The 26,505-nt window shown below is 36.8% G+C and overlaps 1 protein-coding gene across 7 annotated transcripts in view; it reads right to left on the reverse strand.

Moving 5' to 3' along the window:
* Nucleotides 1-26,505, reverse strand: part of SYTL5 (synaptotagmin like 5) — a 142,679-nt gene that overhangs the window by 68,197 nt on the left and 47,977 nt on the right. For 6 of the 7 annotated variants that reach the window (XM_044235506.1, XM_044235511.1, XM_044235508.1 and 3 more), the window contains exons 4-5: nucleotides 1,655-1,770; nucleotides 337-445 (exon numbers count right to left, since the gene is read on the reverse strand). In XM_044235506.1, the coding sequence (XP_044091441.1) occupies nucleotides 337-445; nucleotides 1,655-1,770 (225 nt within the window). The remainder of the gene's footprint in view (nucleotides 1-336; nucleotides 446-1,654; nucleotides 1,771-26,505) is intronic. The other variant, XM_044235509.1, reaches the window with a different exon arrangement.

A 26,505-nucleotide genomic window follows, 5' to 3' on the forward strand; every position in this document is an offset into this window, starting at 1 on the left:
CAACCAAGCCAGTTGTCATGTCTTTATAGACAAGACTGGTCCTGACAGGAAAGCTTCTACCTCGAAGTAATGAGGACCTTTCTGGGCAGGACCAGATATGTTAAATGAAATAAAAACTTTTACAGGTTCAGGTCCAAGGGGAAATTTAATTATCTAAGACCAAAAGTAAGTAAGACTGCATTTCCTGAGGGGAATGATAGAACGTTGCCTTGGTTGGGTATGATGACCTTCTCTGTGTCACTGAAATGATATCCAACTTGAAAAAACCACGGAGTCTTTCTTTCAGAGGTTTCTGGAATAAAGATCAACTATTCCTTTGGAAAGGGTGTGTCTTACCCTTTTTTCCTGGGTCCATCACGACTGGCCTTTTGCCCGGAAGAAGGTGAAGTGTCTGCCTTTTCTGGGTCCTGGCGGGATTGCTCTTGACTTTGTGTTTCTTCAGTTCCTCATTAAAAACAATCAGAAGACACATTTCCATACAAAACGGCCAGAAATGAGAGCAATTTTCTATTCTTCATTCACTTTCCTACGTTTGCATGGGACAAAGAAGTCTATAATAATTGGCAATGACATTGCCATCCTGTCTCCTAGTCACACAGTTATTTCTAATCTGCTGAGTGTTCTAGAGTTAGATGATGACAATCAGGACTGATCTGTAGGAGGTTTGCTGAGGTAAGCTTTCTAGGGATGACTATGATGGAGGAAGGATATATCGCCCCCTCTACAGATATTTTTAGGGTAGAGGAGGCTGGGTTCATGAGAAATCAAAATCCCTAGAGACGGGATTATAGAAACAATACCTGATTTCTGAGCACATAAACCAGATTTCTTGTGACGGTGAGCTGCTTGTCTACACCTCATGGCTTGAGGGAGTCTACATTCCGAATGGTGCTGAAGTTTGGGAGGGGAAAGCAGCCAGAGCTAACTGCTTCACCCTAGCTCTGCTCCATGTGGCATCAGAATTGATCTTACCCATGTGGGAAAGCCCTTCCTTGCTGGGGCCACATCTAAAAGTGATAGTGAAATCAGTCCCAAGTCTCCCAACTCTACCTTCCGGACTTAAAAACAAGGGCATTTGTCTCTGGATATGAAAGATGAGACACCCTAGGAACTAAAGGGTATTCATTGCACCCCAGGCATTGTAACAAAAACACCCCCTTTCATTTCTAAATGCTCCCCTGTCTTGAGGGAGGAGGGCACAGTGCACAGTACCATCTCTTGGTTGAGAACCACTGGATTAGTAAAAGGAACATGTAAAAGATATTTTATGGAAATACATCGTGTTGAAAAAAATCAAGGATTGCTTTCACAATGTGAATCATTTAGTTCATCTGTTTTATGTTACTTTCTTAAATGTCTAGGAAAATACTGGAAATGCATTCAGGGAAAGAACTATCTATGATGAAGATAAATGCCTCCTTTGAAAATCACAGTGTGTCAGATATATGGAAAATCACTGTGGATTTTATTTTCTACTGACTTCCTCTTCCCTTGTATGAATTGCAGATTCATATTTCATGCTACTGAGTTTTGAAATGACCTAAGGGATTCAGGAAATTCAACTATGTTCATTTGCAACATATATAGGGAAATTATGGAGCCCACCAAAATGAAGAGTAAGACAGTCTCGAAACCAAATAATTACTTTAATTACCTGGACTTCTTCTTAAGAGGGACTGTCGGACTACATCAGTGCCCAGAACGTTGACTTGCTTGAAACGCTTTGCCTTTTCTTCAAAAAACCATTCACCAGTTATAATCCTTAGCTGTCTGCTCAAGGGAAAAGGGGAGACCACTGAAATTGAGTTATTTAGCCAAATCATTAACTTTCAAAAATCCCTAATTGAGTAAAAACTGGCCAGTCATTTACAAAGTCTACCTGAATGTCTTGAGTATTTCACAGTCATTACAATGGCTACTATTACTTGAATATACACTATATACCAGTTACTTGCTAATAGCTCTTCATACTTCATATGCTTTTATCCACATAACAACCCCATGTAAACATTATTATCCTCATTTTATAGATGAGGAAATTGACACTTAGAGCAATAAAATGACATGTCTCATATCACATAGCTGGTAAGTAAGTAATAGAGCCAGGATCCCATCCCAAGCAGCCTGGTCTAGGGCTCAAATTGTTAACACTATATTCGTGGGCAAATACTCTTCAGTGGAAACCATGGGGAAAGAATGAAGGTTTTGAATTACAAAGGGACTAAAGTTAGAACTCTGCTTTAGAACGATACCTTGATGTAATATGATGACTGGCTTAGAATAAAGAGCAAAGGGAACAAAGAGAGAGGTTTGGCCAGGGTAGTCGTCCAGAAGAGAGGTAAGACCCATGCTGGGGCAATGGCAAGACTTAGAGAAATGAGAGCAATTAAAAATATAGGAAGTAGAAGGGCCTGCTTGGATTTCATAATCAACTGAATGTTGAAGGTGGAAAGGAAGGATCTTTGAACAACCATGTCCATTTTTAGAAGCCCTGCTTGCAATGACTACACAAACCCTTTACCCCAGGCCTATTTACCATTCTCTGACCATGGCTTGTAGAAGTCTTGGTACAGCAGTGTTCAGCTGCCACCATCTGAACACTTCCTCCCCAGGACCATAATGGGAATGAGGTTGGAAGGTAGGATTGGGTCATATAATGGAAATCTCTGAATGTCATGTTAAGGAGTTGGAATGAATTCTCGGTTTTTCTAAAGCTCAGGCTGGATGATTTCATCTCTGGGTCATTATATGGACAAAGGAGAAACCAGACACAGGCCAATTAGGAAGTTATTGCAACAGATAGAATAAGAAATGATGAAGATGTATATCAGGGATGGGGGCAAGGAATGCAAAGAAAGATACAGATTCTTGGGTCATTGAGAATCAGCAAGATTGGTGACAAGTCATGGGGTGCCTGGGTGGCTCAGTGGGTTAAGCCTCTGCCTTCAGCTCAGGTCGTGATCACAGTGTCCCAGGATCGAACTCCACATCGGGTTCTCTGCTCAGCGGGGAGCCTGCTTCCTCCTCTCTCTCTCTGCCTGCCTCTCTGCCTGCTTGGGATCTCTCTCTCTCTCTCTCTCCATCAAATAAATAAAAGATCTTAAAAAAAAAAAGATTGGTGACAGGTCAGACATGGTGGCTGAAGAAAGCAGCTGAGAATCAACTAGAGGTTTCTAGCCCTAAGAGTCATATACATATGATTCAGTAACTAAGTGGACTTAAAAATTAATAACTGGATCCTAAATTTTAAAAAACCACCCCAGGAAAATATGTCAATATGTTCCTTACCAGCAATTATAAAAGACAAAATTAAATTATATATGAGGGGCATCTGGGTGGCTCAGTGGGTTAAGCCTCTGCCTTCAGCTCAGGTCATGATCACAGGATCCTGGGATGGATCCCCGCATTGGGCTCTCTGCTCAGTGGGGAGCCTGCTTCCCCCTCTCTCCCTGCCTGCCTCTCTGCCTACTTGTGACCTCTCTCTCTCTCTCTGTCAAATAAATAAAATCTAAAAAAAATTAAATTATATATGAAATACAGTTCCACTAGTTGGGGGGGAGTGAAAACGTTACCCTTGGAGAAAATTATTCATTGAAAGGAAAGACCATAGCATGTATATTTCAGATTTATTCCCAAGCAGCTAGATCATCTGTTAAGAAACAAGGGCTACTGGATTAGCTACAAACTACCTCCAGTATATTTATGGAATATATCAAATCTGAGAGGATCTAATCTACCAACACAAAATGCTTGGATAGGATAAATTATTTCTGGATACATCTCTAGTGCTCCACAGACATATATAATTACTTACGTTGGAAACAGAGGTGGTAATCATGCTACTCTGAATTCTAAAACATGTCTCTTCAAGGTTCCTGTCCCTTCATTATTCCCCCAAATGCTTGGTACTGCTGATCACATGTCGTTAGCAGAATTAAATTTACGAATCAGCTGACCTTAAAATAGAAAGATTGTCCTAGATGATCTAGGTGGACCCAAAGTAATCCTAAAGCCCTTAAAATCAGGATGAACAGGAGGAAATCAGATCTGTGAGACTTCAAAGCTATGGAACAGGAAGTCAGATTCCAAATATGAGAAAGATCCAACCATGGCTGACCATGGCTTGTAGAAGTGTTCTTCTAAGTGTATCTCTAAGAAGGTTATGAGATATTGACATCAACAGGTAAGGACCAGAGAGAAAGGATTTGAGAACTAAACCTGACTCTTAGCTAACAACAAACAAGGACACAGGAGCCTCATTCCTATGGCCATCAAGAATCAGATTCTGTCTAAAAAGAGAACTTGGAAGTCAAATCTCTGCAAAGCCTTCCAACAGGATCTCAGCCTGCCGACACCTTGATCTCAGCCTTTGAACCTTGACTACAGAAACAGACCCAGACAACCCAGGTTTCTGAGCTACAGAACCAGGCGATAATCTATTGGCACTGTTTGAAACTGCTAAATTTGTTATGATGGCAAGAAAAAGAAAAACAATACTCAAACGTAGAAACCTATTTGTTCTAATAGTCAACCCAGGAAATGACGTGTGATAAAATAAATACAGGGAATTCAGGAGACCAATAGGGCAGAGGTTGGCAAACAATGGTGTGTGGACAAAATTCATCCCCACTACATGTTTTGTATGGTCTGGGAGCCAGGAGTGGTTTTTATATTTTTTTAGTGGTTGGGGAAAAAAATATCAAAAGAACAGTATTTCATGACATATGAAAATTATATGAATTCTATTCAAAATTCAGGATCTGTAAGTCAAGTTTTATTGGATTATAGCCATGTTCATTTGTTTTTGTATTATCTCTGGCTGTTTTTCCACTATAAATGCAAGGTTGAGTATTTTTAGCAGAGACTGCATGGCCTTCAAAATCTACAATATTTATTCTCTGAAGTTTTAGTTTTTAAAAATTTACCAACCTCTGCAAAAGGACAGAGTTTACACACAAAGAAAAAAAAACAAGGGAAGTAATATAAATCAGCAATTGAAAACGACCCAATAGTGGCATACCAAAATCGCACTTGTGGTTTTTGTTTGTTTTGTTTTGTTAATCTTTCTGGGATATGGGGTGAGCTGGATAGCACACCAACAGCAGTTTCATATGTGACAGTGAAAAGTGGGTAACCACCTGTCTACATGTCCCAGGAAATGGTACTCCATATCGTCTTTACAATATATGCCTAGAACTGCTGCCAACAGCTAACACAAATAAGATCTTCCCAGAATTGTTAGTCATTACCTCTTGCTATCCTTGTAAAAACAATAACTATAATCTTTGTATTTGCTCAACTCAGATGGGCCCTTGAGTCATTTGTCATTTCAGAGCTCTGGAAAACATCAGAACAAGCTCTTAGGATTGTGCCTTTGCCATGTTCTCTGATCCTGGAGATAGATGGGAATCTTGCTGGAAGAATGGGGAACCGATACAGAGGGAGTGTATACCACGTACCAAGGAATGTGTTAGCCGCTTAATACAGATCTGGAATCCTTACTCTAAGCCATGAAGTAGTTATTATTATTCTCTCTTTCAGATGAGAAAACCAAAGCTGACAAGGGTTTAATAACGTGCCAAAGGTATAAAGATATTATGACAGAAACGGGATTTATACTGAAAGCTCATACTCTTTACATTTGGCTAAACTGCCAGAAAAGAACACAAGGCTTTAAACAAAGATGAAAACATAGAGAAGTGAAGGAATAATACATAATATTTCATAAGATGGGCTATGATTACACATAGATGTGCATACACACATCCACACATGGACCCTAGGGATAGAGTGAGAGGATATAAAGGGGGGGTGAAAGAGGAAAGAAAATATACATGACACCTACTGTGAAATTTATATCCCTCTCTGTCACATCATCTAATATTTGAAAAATACAAGGCTTGGAATATATTTGGTGTTTCCCCTAGAACATACTCTGAAGAATGAGTTTGACTGAAACTAAATGAGTTACACTCATTATTTGTCATTAATGATTATTTACTATTCAGAGTTTTCTAGGCCCTACTTTTTTTTCAAGGTCAAACTGCTTGGACTTCAAACTTTCACTTGGAAGCTTATTTAAATGTAAAGTCAAGTTCTCCTTAGATTGATAGAGGGAAAATTGTAAACTTGCCCTTAAGAAAAAAAAGAAAATAACTAAAACATTCATTTCCTGGTTATCTTCCATGAACTACCGGAGAGATCTGAGATAAGACATGTTTATTAGATATGCTGAGATACGAAAGAAGTTTCCTTCCTGTTATTTATAAGGAAACTAATAAGAATTCTTTTACAAATTTACTCATTACATATCAAATATTTATTGCATTCCTACTATGTACTAGGCCTTCCGTTAAGGCTAGGAGTAAAAATGTCAATAAGACAAACCGGGCCCCTGGCCTTATGTAGAAGATAGTCTATATTTTTTCTTTTTTTCCAAACACAAAATTTGAAAAACAAAACCCTAGATACATTATGGTAAAATGGCAGAACACCCCAGAAAATGAGAACATCTTACAGATAGATAGAGAGGGAAAAAATTTCCCAAATTACATACAAAGAAATGACAATTAGAATGATAGTTGACTTTCAATAGTAATAATAAAATATGGAATCTATCCAGTCAATGATATCTTCAAAGTACTGGAAGGAAATAACTACCAACCAAAAATTGTGTATACAGAAAACTACTGTTCAGGAATGAGGATGAAATAAAAAAAATTTCAGCAAATTAAAAACTGAAATGATTGTCAACAGAGTTTCACTAAAGGAAGATCTAAAAGACTGTACTTCAAGAAGAAGTAAAAGAGATCTCAGATATTAAAGGAAATGGTGACATGGCAGGAATGCTCACAATAGCCAAACAGTGGAAAAAGCTGAGATGCCCTTCAACAGACGAATGAAGAAAGCTATGGTCCATATATACAATGGAATATTACTCAGCCATCAGCAAAGATGAATACCCAACTTTTGCATCAACATGGATGGGACTGGAAAAGATTATGCTGAGTGAAATTAAATCAAGCAGAAAAAGTCAATTATCACATGGTTTCACTTATTTGTGGAACATAGGAATAACATGGAGGACATTAGGAGAAGGAAAGGAAAAGTGAAGAGGGGGAAACAAGACAAACCATGAGAGACTGTGGACTCTGAGAAACAAACTGAGGGTTTTGGAGGGGAGGGGAGGGGGGTTCAGGGATGGGTGAGCCTGGTGGTGGGTATTAAGGAGGGCACGTATTTCATGGAGCACAGGGTGTTGTACATAAACAATGAATCTTGGAACATTGCATCAAAAACTAATGATGTACTGTATGGTGACTACCATAACACAATAAAAGAATTTTTAAAAAAGAAATGGTAGCAAATGAAATTAGTAAAACATGTGGATAAATCTAAACAGTGATATATATACAAAATTAAAATATCTAATTGTTGAATTAAAAAAATAAGATATGTCTAAACAATAACTTAAAAAATGAAAGCCTATAAATAGATATGTCTAAAACAAAACAAAAAGTATATATAAGCCAGGGGGTGGGAGTCAAGATGGCGGAGGAGTAGCAGGTGAGATGACATCAGGTTGCGGGAGTTCAGTTAGATAGTTATCAAACCATTCCGAACACCTACAAATCCAACAGGAGATCTAAGAGAAGAGAAGCAATTCTAGAAACAGAAAATCAACCACTTTCTGAAAGTTTTTCCTCCATGCATTTGGCCCTTAACTTTCTTCATGTGACTGTGCATCCCAGCTACTTATTTATAACGACCCACAGAAGATTCTCTGGAGGAATAACATGGAGGACATTAGAAGAAGGAAAGGAAAAGTGAATTGGGGTAAACTGGAGGGGGAAACAAAGCATGAGAGACTGTGGACTCTGAGAAACAAATGGAGGGTTTTGGAGGGGAGGGGAGTGGAGGGGAGTGGGAGGTTGGGTGAGCCTGGTGATGGGTATTAAGGAGGGCACGTATTGCATGGAGCACTGGGTGCAGTGCACAAATAATGAATCTTGGAACACTGAAAAAATAAAATAAAATAAAATAATAATAATTTTTTTTAAAAAGTATATATAAGCCAGGGAGAAGATATTCAAAGTTTAAGAATATCAAATTCCTTTTCTTAACTAGAAGAAAAATAAAACTACTGATTCATAAAATTAAATATGAATGTTGTGATTTCTAGAGTAACCACTGAAAATAAAAAATCATATATAATATCTGCACTAGTAGAAAATATAAAATGGAATGAGAAAAATATATTTTAATCTGAAAGAAGTATGAATAAAAGCAAATAAAATCTACAGATAATACATAAAAGCAAATATTATAGTGACCACAATAGAAACAAATGTACATATTACACTAATTACTATGAATATAAGTAAACTTAACTACAGTTTAAGAAAAAATATTGTCAGATTAAACTTGAAAAATTATATATGGCATATATGTATAGCATGTGTATGTATATACATGTATTATGTGTATAGCATACATATATGGAAAATACTTACATAATTTAAAATAGCATATATACTATATAGAAGAGTCTCACTGTAAGCATATGGACACAGAAATGTTGAAAGTCAAGGGTAGAATAAGATATACCATGTAAATGTTAATTTAAAAAACTTGATACAGTTGTATTAATGGCAGACAAAACAGACAAAGACAAAAGCATTTCTAGAAGTGAAGAAACTCAAAAAACCTTCAAATTAGTAAAGACTAACAGTCAAACAGAAGATTGGGCAATGGTCATAAATAGTCATATCACAAAAAAAGGAGACCAAAAAGGCCAACAAACCTATGAAAAGGTGGTCACCCTCTTTAGTCATCAGAAAATTTCAGATTAAAATCACAGTAAGATATCCACTTATCTCTCTCAGTTTGGCAAAAATTTAAAATTTTTGTGAATCCAAGTGTTGGTCAGATTGTGAAACAAAACAAAACAAAACAAAGCTTTTATATAATGCTGGTGGAGTTTAAACTGCTATAATCGTTATGAAAAACAATTTTAAATTATTGTGTAAAAATGAAAAATGCTCATATCATTTGTCCTACAAGTTCATTCCTAGGTGGACTCCCTAGAGAAGTCTTCTCAAACATTTTTGGCATATAAAAAAAAAAAACATTTTTGGCATAGGTCACAGTAAAAAATATGTTTTATATCAGAAAATATATTCCAGAACAGTCCAGAAAATACAAACATACACATTTACATACATATATACAAACACATTTGTTATTATATTTACACACACATATAACTATACGTATACTGACATTTTCTGTTCTATTTTCTTTTCAGTGCTGGTCACAACCCATGAATGGGACAATGGGTCATGACCTATAGTTCTAAAAACCCCACCTTAGGGAAACTCTTGTATGTCTTTGTCAGGACATATGTACAAGAATCTCATAGCAAGAACAAACAAAACCCAAACCCAGCAAGAGGAAGGAAATAATAAAGATTAGAGCAGAAATAAAGGACAGAGAAACCAAAACCAATAAAACAGATCAATGAAACCAAGAGCTGGTTCTTTGAAAAGATCAACAAAACTGATAAATCTCTAAGAAGATTCATTTTAAAAAAAAAAGAGAACCCAAGTAAACAAAATTACTAATGAGAGAGGATAAATAACAACCAACACCACAGAAATACAAGCAATTTTAAGAGAATATTATGAAAACCTATATGCCAACAAATTGAACAACCTAGAAGAAACAGATACCAAACTGTAGCAGGAAGAAATACAAAATTTGAACAAAACAATCATCAGCAATAGAATAGAATCAGTAATCAAAAACTAAACAAAACAAAACAAAACTCACAACAAACAAAAATCCTGGACCAAATTACATGAAAAACACAAAAGGAAGGAAAACTTCCAAATTCATTTAATGAGTCCACTATCACCCTGATGCCAAAACCAGATAAAGACACCACAAAAAAAAATAGAGAGAACTATAGGCCAATATCTGTCATGAATATAGATGCAACAATCAAAACAAAGTATTAGCAAATCAAATCCAATAATACACAAAAAAGTCATAAACCATAATTAGGTGGGATTTATTCCTGGGATTCAAGGGTGGTTCCATATTCACAAAACAATCAATGTGATATATTACTTCATAAGATAAAGGGATGAAAAAACCATATGATCATATCAAAAGATGCAGAAAAAGCAGTTGGCAAAGTACAACATCCATTCATGATAAAAACCCTGCACAAACTAGGTGACTAATATAACATAATAATAAAAAATAAATAGGGGCGCCTGGGTGGCTTAGAGGGTTAAGCCTCTGCCTTTGGCTCAGGCCATGATCTCAGGGTCCTGGGATCGAGACCTGCATTGGGCTCTCTGCCCCCTCTATCTGCCTGCCTCTCTGCCTACTTGTGATCTCTTGCTCTCTATCAAATAAAAAAATAAAATTGTCAAAAATAAACAAATAAATAAATAAATTCCTAAAAAAAAATGTAGGTCTAGAGGACACATATCCCAACATAATAAAGGACATATATACAAAACCCACAGCCAACATCATACTCAGTGAGGAAAAACTGAGGGCTTCCCCCTAAGGTCAGGAAGAAGACAAGGATATCTGCTCTTACCATTTTCATTCAATATAGGACTGCAAGTCCTAGCCACAACAATTAGACAACATAAAGAAATAAAAGGCATCCAAATTGGTAAGGAAGAGTAAAATTCTCACTATGTGCAAATGATACTACATATAGAAAACTATAATGACTCTACCAAAAACTTCCAGAAACGATAAATGAATTCAGTAAAGTCACAGGATATAAAATCAATGTACAGAAATCTGTTGCATTCCTATACAGTAATAATGAAGCAGGAAAAAGTAAAATTAATGAAACAATCCCATTTACAATTGGACAAAAAAAACAATAAAATAGCTCAGAACAAACTCAACCAAAATGGTGAAAGATCTACATTCTGAAAACTATAAAACACCCATGAAAAAATTCAAGAAGATGCAAAGAAATGGAAAGATATTCCATCTCATGGGTTGGAAGAACAAATATTGCTAAAATGTCTATACTACCCAAAGCAACCTACAGATTTAATGCAATTTCTATTAAAATACCAACAGGATTTTTTCACAGAACTAGAACAAACAATCCTAAAATTTGTATGGAGCCACAAAAGGCCTCAAATAGCCAAAGAAATCTTGAAAAAGGAAAACAAAATTGGAGGTATTGCAATTCCAGATTTCAAGTTATATTACACAGTGGTAGTAATTTAAAAATGGTATAGTACTGGCATAAAAAATTGACATATAGGTCAATGGAATAGAATAGAAAACCGAGAAATAAACCTACAGTTATATAGTCAATTAATCTTCAACAAAGGAAGAATGAATATAAAGTGGGAGAAAGTCTCTTTTTAAAAGATTTATTTGAGAGAGTTTGGGGGAGGGGCAGAGGGAGAGGAAGAGAGAGAATCCAGTCAGACTCCCTGCTGAGCATGGTGCTGGATGCTGAGCTCCATCCCATGACCCTGAGATCATAATTGGAGCCAAAATCAAGAGTAGGATGCTTAACCAAATGAGCCACTCGGGTGCCCCAAAAGACAGTCTCTTCAATAGTGTTGGGAAAACCAGACAGCCACTTGCAAAAGAATGAAGCTGGACAATTTTTTTTTGCTGCATACAATAACATAAACTCAAAATGGATGAAAGAACTAAATGTGAGACCTGAAACCAGAAAAATCCTTGAAAAGAGCACAGGCCACAGTATCTGTGCAATGGCCACAGCAACATATTTCTCGGTATGCCTCTTGGGGCTAGAGACATAAAAGCAAAAATAAAGTATTGGGACTACATCAAAAGAAAAATCTTCTGCACATTGAGAGAAACAATTAACAAAACTTAAAGGCAACCTAATGAATGGGAGACGAAATCTGTAGATGACATATCTGATAAAGGGTTAGTATCCAAATATATAAAGAACTGATACAACTCAACCCCCCAAAAGCAAATAATTCAGTTAAAAAATGGGCAGAAGGCATGAACAGACATTTTTCCAAAAAGACATACAGATGGCCAACAAACAGATAAAAAGATTCTCAATATCACTTATCATCAGGGAAATGCAAACCAAAACTATAATGAGATATCACCTCACTTCCACCTGTCAGAAGAGCTAAAATCAAAACACAAGAGACAACAAGTGTTGGCAAGAATGTGGAGAAAAGGGACCGCTCGTGTACTCGTGGTGGGAATGCAAATTGCTGCAGCCACTATGGAAAACAGTATGGAGGTTTCTCAAAAAAATTAAAATAGAACTACTCATGATCCATGAATCACAGTCCTGGATATTTATCCCCCAAACACAAAAACACGAATCCAAAGGCATACATGCACCCCTATGTTTATTGCAGCTTTACAAAAGCCAAACTATGGAAGCAACCCAAGTGTCCAACAACAGATGAATGGATAGAGATGTGGTACGCACACACATGGAATGTCATTTAGTCACAAACGTGAAATCTTTCCATTTGTAACAACATAAGTAGAGCTAGGGAGTATGATTCTAAGTGAAATAAGTCAGAGAAAGACAAACACCATATGATCTCATTCATATGTGGAACTTGGGAAAAAACAACCAAACAAAGGGAAAGAGAGAAAGAGAGAGACAGAGAGAGAGAGAAATCAAGAAAGACTATTGACTAAAGAGAACAAACTGATGGTTACCAGAAGGGAGGTTGGTAGGGTGACGGGGGATTTAGGGGATGGGGATTAAAGAGTACACTTAATCATGATGAAAATAAAATTTAAAAAATTAAATTGGAAAAAATATTCTGGCCGCATTTTTATAACATTATAAAGTGAAACAGTATAAACGCCCATCAACAATAGACACCTTACATGATGATACAATAGTGACGATAAAGATGCATGTAATGGTATTCACAGAAACATGGATAGATTTCACAAAAGAATGTTGAGATGAAAATGTCACAAAGAATACATACAGTAGTGTTTGCAGCTTTGTAGCACTCAAAAATGAATGATTATAACACATATCATTTAAGGACATATCCAAGTGCAGCAAAACCAGAAAGTGAAGCAAGGGAATGAAAAATACAAAATGAGAATGGTCTCATTCTTAAACTGGGTTATAAAGATACAGGCACTCCCTTTATTTATATATTTATTTATTTAAAATGCTTTTTTAAAAAAGATTTTATTTATTTAGAAACAGAGAAAGAGATCACAAGTAGGCAGAGAGGCAGGCAGAGAGGGGGGCGGGGGAAGCAGGCTCCCGCTGAGCAGAGAGCCCGATGCGGGGCTCGATCCCAGGACCCTGAGACCATGACCTGAGCTGAAGGCAGAGGCCGGCCCAACCCACTGAGCTACCCAGGCGCCCCACAGACACTCCTTTTATTATTGTTTAAACTGTACATACACATTACAGAGTGTCTTGCTATATATGATACTTTCACATTAAAAGAAACCACCTAGTCTATGTAGGTGTTTAGAGAACATTCCATAGTTAACAAAGCATTCTAAAAACTGGGGAGTGCTCATATATATAATTATAGATTGAAATGAATTGAAATCATATATTGAAAAATATGATTGAAAAATAGCATGTCAAGGCACTCAAAACAGCTTTTTACCACTCCAAAATTTTCTGGGTCAATGTGGGATCACTCTGATGTGAATCTCTCCCTTGCAGCTAGATTATGGAAATTTGACAAAGTAAGGGTGATTTTGAAATCACTATGTGGTAACTGTCAATGCCCATCAAACCAAAGATCACCAGGAACCCGCTTACGGCTGAACGAGTTGATATATTTTTCATCACAATGAAGGACAAGACAGGCCATGAACCACGGGACAGCTCAGGAAGAGGGCATTTGTAAGAGGTTAATATAGGATTTGGGTTTTTGTTAGGTAATTTTGGAGAGAGTTCAAGGGAGTAGGGATTTGGTCTAGATTAGGTGATGTCAGGAAGTGGGAACAATGCTACAACCAGGGTCTTGAGTTTCCTGTAGAAGGAGGCAAATGGGAACAAGCCTGAAGCTTCAACTGGTAAAGAAGCAGCAGTTCATTCACATTAGTCGGAAAAGGGGGGATGTTTCACTTTTTGTGCCTTGAACAGTCATCTTATTTTTGTCTGTTCTTGGACAAGACTATGTATTGTCTTTACTTTGTTTCATATCATCATGGTTGCAGTCTAATGCTGTGGGATGCCTGTGCTCTGAGATGATGTCCAACAGGCGAACACCATGGCCTTCTGGTGAGTGTCAGCTCATCTCCTACTAACAGCAAAGCCTGTACATAAACATCAGGTCAGTTTCCAGATGTCAGGGGCTGAATGTCTCTTTCTCATAACAAAGGGCTATACATTCCCTTTTGTGCTCTCTGTACTATCTTTTTTCAAGTTTACTGATGGAGACTCATATTTTAGCTATTTCAGTGATATTTCATCTACTTCAGTAATTATTACTAATTCGTTGAAAACAAAATCAGTTTCCTCCTTCTTTAAAAAGAGAAAGACTCTCACAAGGATATGCAATGGCATGAAATGTCATAACATGGCATGAACAGAAGATCAAGTCATCAGTACCATAAAGGTAATTCATTTTTTGGTTCCATCATGTTGTCTGAGTTCAACTGGAGTACTGATCAGGAAAAATGACCATTATGACTGTCTTTGTGTTGGATGGCAACCGCCTCCAACATAGTATAATTATGTGGAATTTTGTAGTTCTCATTAAGAGAGCAAAATGAATGAACTGGCTGTGTCAGGGTCCCTTTCATTCTGTTCCTAGAGTTAGATCTGAGACTAGACCTATAGCAACCAACTTGTCAAAATGAGAAGTGATTGTAGAAAATGTCAAGGGCTGCTCAGCCCTTTGTAACAGGTAGCCTCCCCCCACCCACGAGTCCTTGCTATAAATTGTTCCAGCGGTCCAGCAATAAAAATCTCTTTACTTTGATCCAATCCAAGGTAAATTACAATAAAGGTTGTGCTTCCAACTGATTAGAGAATGAGTCACTTTCTGACTAATCTCATCTCTTAGAGGTCAGGGTGAGAATTTCAATTTTACGGTCTATTAAGCATGGAGACAGCCCAGTGGCTGTTGGAGCATTCCCTCACAACAAACAAAGGGTGTTCACTGCCAAGAAAATATCATCCATGCTTCCTTTTTGAAAAACACTCCATAGACAGCAAATGAGATACTTCTAATCCTGACAAATAGTTGAAGTCTCAGAGATCACACAGACTAGGAGTAGGGATAGTAGAGCAGCAACGGTCTATTTTCAGCTTTAAAAATAAGGAGGGACTTGGAGAAGTCAAATTAGACACTCATCATGTAAATTTCCAGCTGTCACAGAAGGATGTAAGTTGTTGTTGCAGAAGTATAAGAATTAATTGAAAGCTCTGTTTCTGCCTCCAGACATTTGAAAGCATAAAAACAGCATTTATGCTACTGAGAAGACAATACTGTAATGAAATCATCTTCCTTCTCTGACTGTGAAGCCATTCAGGGTGGTCCATGTTTTATTCATCTTTGTATCTGCATCTCCTTCTCTATCAATAGGTTATCAATAAATATTATAGAAGCGAAGAATCAATGGGTTGATGCATGGATGGATCAACTGGACAGGTGGATGGATGTGTTTGTTAAGTTATTGTTTCATCAATATATGTAGTACAGTGATTCAGAAGTTCTGTATTAATGTACTAATATCTACTAAGGAAGACACAGCACTTTCAATTCGTTATTATTTATTCTTATACTCTTCTGACAACAACTGGTATTATAACTTTCTGTGACAGCTGAGAATTTACTCCGTTCCGAGGATAAATGTACTTGGTATAGATTGGATTTTTTTGTATTTACTTGGTATAGAATGGATTTTTTTGTATTTTTTTCAATCCCATGCTGCTGACAGAAGAAAACCACATTTGTTCCAAAATTGCTTAAACCTGAAATGCTTTAAGTGGAAACCTACCACCTACTCACTCACTCATTCACTCACTCGTGTATCCATTCCTTTGCTTATCCATCCATTGTTAACAGTCACTATGTACACTGAGTACTCACTACAGGCCTTCTTTTAGGTACTAGAACTACATCAGTGAACATTGTCGATAAAAACCCGTGCCCTCATGGTTATAAAGCTTATCTTCTAATGGGTGAAGAAAGATAATAAACAGGAATAATAAGTAAAATACATAGCATACACGCAGTAAGGTAATAAAACACAGGAAGGGGTGCATTAGTTTGGGTAGAGTAGCTTCCATAACAAACAACTTCCAAATTCCATTGACTTACCACATTTAAAACTTCTCTCTTATCACTATAACCGAATGTTGATCTGACAAGATTTAGAGGAAAGTTTATGTCAATCAGACCTGCAATTACCATCTATGCTGTCTAGCAGACCAGCTGATGGCAAAATTTTCAATTACCAATGTGTGAATACACCAGTGTAAGACCCTAGGGTCTTACACTGAAAAGTACGCTTCAGTGATTACAAGTGGCATTCAGAGGCTAAAAACAAAATTCCTCTTCCCATATAGAAGCTCGAGGCAACTCCTGATTGATTGAAGGGCTCATGACTCACAGTCCCTAGTTACTATTGTCTGAGCAAATGAGGGTCCAGTGTTGGAGGGAGAACAGTAATGGAATAAGAAATAGAAATGATTTAATACTAGGAATCAAATAAAAATACTGTATAAGATTAGAAAAATAGTTCTTGAGAAATTCCTTATAAGTCTTCAGACTCTGCAACTGGAAAGTCAGTCATTTATTAAAATTTGATTTTCTTCTTCATTGCCCTGAAATGGTAAACCCCACCTTGACAGCTTTTATGGAAAAAGAGCTGGGTGAAGAAATAAACTTTGATACTCATCCCAACTCTATTAACTCCTTATACACATCCTAACCTCTTAGTTTTCTAATTTCCACTATTTATAAAATCTAAAATCAATTGCTTCTCTTACATAATCAGTATACTTTGAGACCTTGAAGGACTATTCCTTAGGAGTAAATGGGACCCAAAACCAGATCAGCTCTCACAGAGGAAGAACTCCAATTCTGAAATCAGCTCAATCTCTGATTTGATTAATATAATCTTGAATATTCAGGGGTCCTGTTTTCTTCCCCTCCTGGAAGTAAAATACACACTCTCAATTGATACATATTGTTACAGAGAGTCTCACTAATTTTTACAATTTTTCAAATACTTTGTCCATCAGTCAAAAGTTACCAGGTTTATGAGAAAACAGGATATGACCAAAACCAAGAAAAACAAACAGAAGATCAGTCCCATAAGGGACTCAGAAAATAGAATGATCATTCATAGACTTTTAAGTAATTATAAATAATTTTTCCAAGAAATTACAGGGAAAGGATGAAAGTCAGCAGAGAGTCAGAAACATAACAAAAGCAAAATGAAAAATATAAAACTGAAAAAAATTAATTTAAAAATTTTAAAAAAGAAAAATCTAAAACTGAAAAACACAACTGAATTTATGAATTAAAGAAATGTGCTTAGCAGCAAATTAGACATAGTCAAGCATAAGATTAGTGAATTGAAAGATCAGAAAAAATATACAAAATGAATTCAGAGATATAAAGGGATAAAATGTGGAAAGAAGTGTAAGAGATACGTGAAAGTTATTGAATAAAACCAAGATACATATTTGGAGTATCTGGAGGAGAGAAAGGGGAAAGAGCAATATGTGAAGAGATGTTATGTGATCAATATTCAAATATGACAAAAGCTATTAATAGATGCAGACTTAAGACATTCTAGATACCTCAAAATGGACAAATATAAAGAAAAGCAGACATAGGCTAGATGTGTTATAGAAACCGTGTAAATCCAACAGAAAAGAGGAAGATATTAAAAGGAGGCAATGGAAACTACTGTTACAATTGATTCTTGGACAACTCAACTTTAGACAGCATGGGTTCACTTACATGTAGATTTTTTCCAAAATACTGGTAAAATTTTTGAAGTTTAGTGACAATTTGAAAAAACTCACAGATGAACTGCACAGCCTGGAAATATTTTTTAAAAATCAAGAAAAATTTAGGTATGTCATGAATGCATAAAATATATGCAGACACTAGTCTGTCTTATCATTTAATATCATAAAATACATACAAATATATTATCAACAGTTAAAGTTTATCAGAATTTATGCAAAGACTTACAGACCATACAGGGTACTCTTTGCAGTTGAGAAAAATGTAAGCAAATGTAAAGATGCAGGATTAAAGCCCGATTGCATGAAATTACCTGTAGTATAAACTGTTCTGATGTAGTAATTTTGTAGTCCCCTCCTGTTGCTACCGTGGTGAGCTCCAGTGTTGCAAGTGCCCACTTAAAATGCCATGTGACACTAGTCATCATTACATGGACGGTTATCTCTACAGTAAACCCCATATCCCAAGAACAAGTGATCGCTCATGGTTTTCCTACTTGTTGTTTTAGTGCAATACCTCGAACTTCCAACAACACCACTGGACCCATATCAAGTACCACTAGTGATGCTGCAAGTGCTCCCAAGAAGCAGAGAAAATACATGGCATCATAAGGAAAGGACGAATTGCTTGATAGGCACGAAGATTGAGGTCTGCAGCTGTGCTTAGCCAGCAGTTCAAGACATATGATGCCAGTGGAAGACCATAAAAAAAAAAGGAAAAGAAACTCATGAAGCCCTTGCTGCAATTAGAACCAGCAGGTGCAAAAACCTTGGTGCTTTTTGCAAAATACCTAGCTCATAATGAAAATGCAGATTTTATGTAGGTGCAAGATTGCTAGAAGAAAGGCATAACCTATAGATTCTAATCATTTGGGGAAAAAATGAAATCCTTATATGATAACCTAAAGCAAAAGGAAGGTGAAGGATCTAAAGATGGAGAATTTAATGCCCACAAAGGATGGCTTGATAATTTCATAAAGAGGTTTGACTTTAAAAAAAAAAAAAAAGGTCAAGATAACAAGAGAATCAGCTTTGGTCAACTAAGCAGCAGCAGATGAGTTCCCAGATGTTACTTACATACTCACTGAGGAGAAAGGATATTTGCTAGAGCAGGTTTTTAATGCAGGTGAAAGTGCCCTATTTTGTGAGAAAAAATATGCCACGAAGGACATTTGTTACTAATGAAGAGAAACAAGCACTAGGATTTAAGGCAGGAAGAAATAGGCTGACTGTATTGTTTTATGAAAGTGTGGTTTGGTTTATGAACAGGACTGCCCTTATCTATAAAGCAACCCCAGAACCTTGGAGGGAAAAGATAAACATTAGCTCCTAGTGTTTTGGTTGTACAACATGAATGCCTGATCAATGAGAACCCTACTTCTAAACTGATTTCATCCATGCTTTGTCCCTGAAGTCAGGAAATAGCCTGCCAGTAAGGGACTGCCTTTTCAAGTTCTTTTGATATTGGACAATGCCCCTGGCTACCCAGAAGCCCATGAGTTCAACACCAAGGGCACGGAAGTGGTCCATTTGCCCCTAAATACGATGTCTCTACTTCAGCCTCAGATCAGAGGGCCATAAGGACGTTTAAGACTTGTTATACATGGTACTCTATGGAATGGACTGTCAACATTATGGAAGAGAATGCTGATAGAGAAAACATAAAATCATGGGAGAACTACACCACTGAAGATGCCATCACTGTTAAAGGAGAACCCTTTCATTAGTTTTCTTACTGTTATATTACCTTACATTAAGCTACTCTCTCCTAGTGGGAGAAATTGTGTATCAGCCTATCATTACAGGTAAGTGGTTTTTAAAAAAGTAACAATGTTCCCCAAGCTATATTATTAATATGACTCTAATACCATACACCATAAAAATTGTATAACAATTCATTCATTCATATATAGGCTAGGATACCACAAAGCAAGAGTATCAATTACATTAGGCCACCAAAAAGCAATCATATTGCTTCTTCCTCATTATCAATGCATGAGTCATCATACCTATAAATAAATGCAAATTTCTTTTTCACATTATCTTTTGAGGTCTAATGTTAATAAGATATATAATGTCTACCGTATTTTTTAATGATTTATTTATTTTAGAGAGAGCACACATGTGAGCAGAGGGAGAGGCATAGGGAGAGGGAGAGCGAGAATCCTCAAGCAAACACTGCTGAGTGTGAGGCCAGATGCAGGGCCTGATCCCAGGACCCTGAGATCATGACCCAAGCTGAAATTAAGAGTAAGCTGCTTAACCAACTGAGCCACCCATATGCCCCTAACATCTACAGTATTTTATATCATAGAGGACAATACTGGTATAGGGACTGGCACATGGTTCATCCTATAAACAGATGATGGAAATTTACAGTATTGATAAATACAATACAGTACTATAAATGTATTTTCTCTTCCCTATGATTTTCTTAATAAAACTTTTTTTCTTGTTTACTTTGTTGTCAAAATACAGTATATAATACTGGTAACATACACAGTATATGCTAATGAACTGTTCATATTATTGGTAAGGCTTCTGGTCAACAAAGTCTATTAAGTTTTCACAGAGTCAAAAGTTATACATGGATTTTTGACTATGTGTGTCGGGGGGGTCAGTGTCCTTAATCCACATTGTTCAAGGGTCAACAGTATTTTCAAAAAAGCAACAGCATAGTGACATCGGATCTCTCTCTCTTTTTTAAAAGATTATTTATTTATTTGACAGAGAGAAAGAGAGAGAAAGATCACAAGAAGGCAGAGAGGCAGGTAGAGAGAGAGGGGGAAGCAGGCTCCCCGCTGAGCAAAGAGTCCAATGTGGACCTCCATCCCAGGACCCTGGGATCATGACCTGAGCCAAAGGCAGAGGCTTTCACCCACTGAGCCATCCAGGAGCCCCTGACTTTGGATTTCTTAACAGAAACATTGGAAACCAAAAGCCAATGGAATAATGTCTTCAAATGAGTGAAACTTAAAAACTTCTAACCTAGAATTCAATAACAAGCAAAAACATGCTTGAAAATTAAGAGTAAAATAAAGCATTGTGAAGAAAAACAAAAACTGAGAATATTTATCACTAGGAGAACTCCACTAAAAGAAATACTGAAGGGTACCTTTAACCAGAAGGAAATACAGAAATGTAGTAATAATGGAATGGAAATCTAAGTGAATACTGACTATAAAAAATAATATCTTGTGGGATATTATTGTTAGTCTACATGATATATTATTACATTAGTATAGGTTATATGTTAGTCATATCAATCTGAATGTCTGTGTCCCCCTCATAATTCATGTTGAAACATAATCCTAATGTGATGGTATTTGAGGGTGGAGCCTTTAGCAGGTGACTGCTCCCCTTATAAAGAAACTACAGGGAGCTCCCTTGCCCCTTTCACAATGTGAGGATGAGAACACAGCTATCTATGAACCAGGAAGCAGGCCCTCAGAAGACAACATACCTGCCAGAACCTTGATCTTGGTCTTCCCAGTCCAAAGACTGTATGAAATAAATTCCTCTTGCTTATAAGCCACCCTGTCCATGTTATTCTTTTATAGCTGTCTGAATGGACTAAGAGAAAGTATGTATGTGTGCAAATCTCTTTAAGTATAAATCCATATGTATGTACATGTGTACAGATACAAACAGATATACAGATATTTTAAATATAGTATAGCACTAGAAGGGGAGTAAAAGGAGTTAAAGGATTTTAAGATTCTGGTGTTGTGTTAGAAGTGACAAAGGTACTAATTTATACTAGATTTTAATAAGTCAAGAGTGTATGCTGTAATTTCTAGAGTAATCATTACATAAGTGATTAAAAAAATTTTAAATAATAGAGAAGAGAAATAGAAAAAATATATAGACAACTGAAATGAAGGCAAATAAATATAAAAAAACAATGGAACAGATGGGACAGAGAGTGAGTATGTAGGTGACACATTTTAAGGAAAATATATAAGTAATTTTGTTAGTACAAATGGAATAAATATCTTAATGACAACAATTGTTGGACACGATTTAACACATACATGCACAATTACCTGCTACTTATAAGAGATACACTTTAAATATAAGGAAAGAGAATGGTCAAAAATAAAAGAATAAAAGAGGATTTACCAAACACACACTGAAAGAAACACACACACACACACACACACACACACACACAAAACGCTGCTGCTGCCGTAACAACAAACAAAGTGAACTTTAAGAAAAAAATCAGAACTAGACATCAGGATGGAGTTTTCATAATGAAAAAGGTTTCTGCACACCCATAACATATCACAATCCAAAATATTTAAGCACGCAAGACTACATTTCAACATATGTAAAGAAAATATTATCAGAACTAAAAGGATCAAATAGAAAACCCACAATCATTATTGAGAGAGTTTAGTATATGCCTCTCTCAATATCAGATAGAATACAGAGAAAAAACGATCAGTAAGGATATGTGATATTTGGACAACACAATTAACAAACATCATTAATAAACATATCTAGGTTATTCAAATAAACAACTGCAGAATTCTTTTTTCAGTGGTATCAGAAACACTGAGGAAAACTGAACATTCGCTGGGCCAAATTTCAAAAATTGAAATCACATAAAGTATGTTCTTTGACCGCAATGGAATTAAGCTAGCAATCGATATCAAAAAGAGATACAGAAAAATCCCACAGAAATGGAAGCAAAAGACAATTATAAAGAACTCATAGTTAAAGAAAAAGATGGAAATTAGACAACAGAATGAAATAAATGTATGAAAAATGATTGATATAAAAATGGAGGGGATGTAGCTAAAGCAGTGAAAACAGGAACATATATGTCCTTAAATGCATATATTAGAGAATACAAAGGCTACAAATTCAAACATCTAAACATCATTAATGTAAGAAAAAGCAGAATGAGATATAACATATGGAACCTGATATACCAAAAGGATGAGACTATATTCATTGAAATATCAGGGAATGTGGAAACTGGAAAAGTTGGAGTCTTCACAGTGTTAGAGTTACTTGAGAAGAATCTGGGATCCAAATCTCAGTCTAGAGCAAAAGTCATAGAGAGGATTCCATATGGAGACATGAGGATATAATATTTATTCACCTAAAATTTATCAAATACCATAGGGAAAAGCTGAATGACAGTGTTCTCAGATAACCTTCTCTTACAAATTAGCCATGCTTAGAATGACTTTTCTTAAACATATCAATTATACTCACATTTTTTAAATTAAATACCCATGACACAAGAAATTAATGAAAAATATAATAAACCCAAAGAAAGTAAAAAGAAAAAAATAAAGAAGGCAGAAAGCAATAAAATTAAAAACAAATACACAATATGGCAAAAAGATACAAATGTTACAAAACAAGAAATAAAACTGCCATTCTTCACAGATGATAGGATTGTATATAAACAAAATCTGCAAGGCTCCACAAAAACGGTTACAAATTAGAAGTAAATTCAACAACATTTCTAAAGACAGGGCCAGACTACCCAAATCAATTGCATTTCCACACACCAACAATTAGAAAATAAAATTTAAGAAAGATTATATCTGTAATAACATAAAAGTCAAATACTTGGAATAAATTTAATAATGTATTAGACTTGTACCACAAGACTATAAAATATTATTGAAAGAAATTAAAAGCAAATAAATGGAAAGGCCATAGTGTTTCCATATTGAGAGACTAAGTTTTAAAAGATGTCAATACTCACCAAAAGTATCTATTGATATAATATGATCCCTATAAGAAATACCAGTAGGGTTTATTTTGTGGAAATTATTAGGTTGATTCTTAAAATTTATATGAAAATACCAGGGGCCCATAACAGCCAGGGCAACCTGAACAAAAAGAACAGGTTGCAAGTCTACTGGATATAAAACTTTTATATAAAACTACAATAATCAAAATACTGTGGCACTGGCACAATGTTAGACACCTTTTAGAGCAGGCATAAATAATATTTGGTTTATGAAAGTGACACTGTAGATCAGTGAAAAAGTGATGGTCATTTTAATTAATGGTCCCGAGTCATGTGCATATATATATATTCAAACAGAAAAATAAATCCCTAGCTCATAGCATACACAAAAATCAGTTCCAGGTAGACTGTAGGCCTAAAGGTAAATGTTAACTCAGTAACAATACAGAAGATCACATAGGAGAATATTTTCAGGACTTAGGAGTTAGGGGAAGATTTCTTTGACAGGATGCAGAACCCCCCCCACACACTAATCAAATAGGAAAAGATAAACAAATTAAGTTACTAAGAATTAGAGATTTCTGTTCATCAAATCGTATCTGTAACAGAAAGAACCAACATCGTTTGTATGCGGAATATATAAAGAGGTTCTTCCACTGAGTTAGTAAAAGACAGACGATAGAAACATAAGCAGACTTGAACTAGCATTTCACAAAAAGAGATGTTTAAGTGGTCAACAAATATCTGACAATATTCTCATGAGTAATGAAATGTAAATCTACTACACACCCAACAAAATTATAAAAACAAAAAACAAAAAGTAAAAATATAAATAATCACCCCTCTGGTGCATTGCTCGCGAGATGGTAATATAACACAACCACTTTGGAAAGTCATCTGGCATCATCTAGTGAAATTGAACACATACATATTCTATGACACAGCCATTTTAGTCCCACGTCAATATCCAACAGAAATGTATACACGTGTGGACCAAGAGACAAGTACAAGAATCTTTATAATACCATTATAGCAGAAAGCTATTACAACCCACTCAGGCAAGCTAAGAAGTGTCCAAGATTGAAAACAGCAATTTGTACATTACTTACTTGACTCACAGATGTACCATGCTACTTTTAACCAGAAAGCAAAGTACATTATTGGTAGTTTTCCCAAACAGGTAGATGGAGAAATAGCCAAAGGAAATAATTTGATTTCATGGGAAAAGAAGACATCCAAATTACTTTTTGCATCTTAACTTGCAGATGATTAAATTCCGCTTAGAAAATGAAAACAGATTTTGGACTTCTGGGGAAGATGGTAGAGTAGGAGGACCCTAAGCTCACCTCATCCCACAGATAAAACTAGATAACACCCACATCAGTGAATGTAACCAAGAGAATGACCCAAAGCCTGGCAGGACAGACTCTCCACAGCTAAATACAGGTAAGAGGACACATCAAATAGAGAAAGAAGGGCAGAGATGCAGTTGGGAGCTAAATGGACCTATAGGACTGTCCCTGGGAGAGAGGGATACTGCAGGTGTGGAAAGGGGAGAGGAACAGAGGAGATCCCCACCCCAGGCATCCCAGGCATGGAGAACCTGCACCAGGAAGACAAATTCCCATAACATTTGGCTTTGAAAACCAGAGGGACCTAATTTTGTGAGGCCTTAGAATCAGCGGGGCTTAACTCCTGGGACTTAAAGACACAGAGGGCTTGGTTCTGGAACAGCTAGGAGGGCAAAAGGACCCTGAATCCCCATCCTTGAGGAGACAGCACAACAAAGAGCCCCACTGAGATAAATAACAGAAGCAGCAGTTTGAAAAGTGCCTGGGGGTACAGGGGAGGGCGATGAGCTGTTTAATCTCAGAGCATGTGCTGGATGGGTACAGATCACTGGGAGACTTCTCCAAGAACAAAAGAGCTGGCAGTCATCATTTCCCCCTCCCTCACCCCCCACCCAACCTAGACACACAGATGCTTGGGAGAGCCAACTTGCTAATAGTTGCCATGCCCTTGCATCCTCCTATGAACCTCCCCCCTCCAATAAGCTCTTTAACCAGGCCCTATTCAGAGTGGTTCTGTAAGACTGGCAGTGTGCAAGTAGCCCCAACAGGGACCAGCGCCACTCCAAACCGGCTCCCGCCCCATGGAGAGGGGGAGATAACCATAAACCCCAGCCCCATGGCAGCCCCAAATGTGGGCTGGCGGCAGACACCTGGTCTGACTATAGAGCTTGCCCACCAACAAAAGCAAGGGAGACAACACAGGGAAGGTGCCCTGCTGTTCAGGGCTACTATACTTCTTGCAAATGTCTGGTCTGACCCAACTCAAGTCCAGGGGGGCCCCTGACTGGTCAGCTGACACCACAGGGACCACACCCTGCCCACAAGCAGAGAGCACCATTGCAAACAACTTGACTGAAGGCAAAAGCAGCTCAGTCACAATCGTAGTGTACACACCACACACATAGGAGACACCTGTGAAGAACCAGGTTCTGGTGAACACGGGATGTTACACTGTAGGGCTCTAGAATATTTCTTCTTTGTGAGGCTATTACTTTCAAGAGAAGAAGATATAGGAGATTCAGTTCTTAGAGCATGTGACTCTTGATCTTTGGGGTTATGAGTTCAAGCCCCATATTGGGCATGGAGCCTACTTTAAAAAAGGGGGGAAGAGACTGAGAGAGAGAGCGCGTGCACGAGAGCAGGAGATGTAGCTGACTTTCTCAACACAGAAACAGACACAAAGAGTCAGACAAAATGAGAAGACAGAGGATGGTCCTAAATGAAAGAACAGGGCA

This window comes from Neovison vison, chromosome X (assembly GCF_020171115.1).
Source record: "Neovison vison isolate M4711 chromosome X, ASM_NN_V1, whole genome shotgun sequence".
Lineage (NCBI taxonomy): Eukaryota > Metazoa > Chordata > Mammalia > Carnivora > Mustelidae > Neogale > Neogale vison.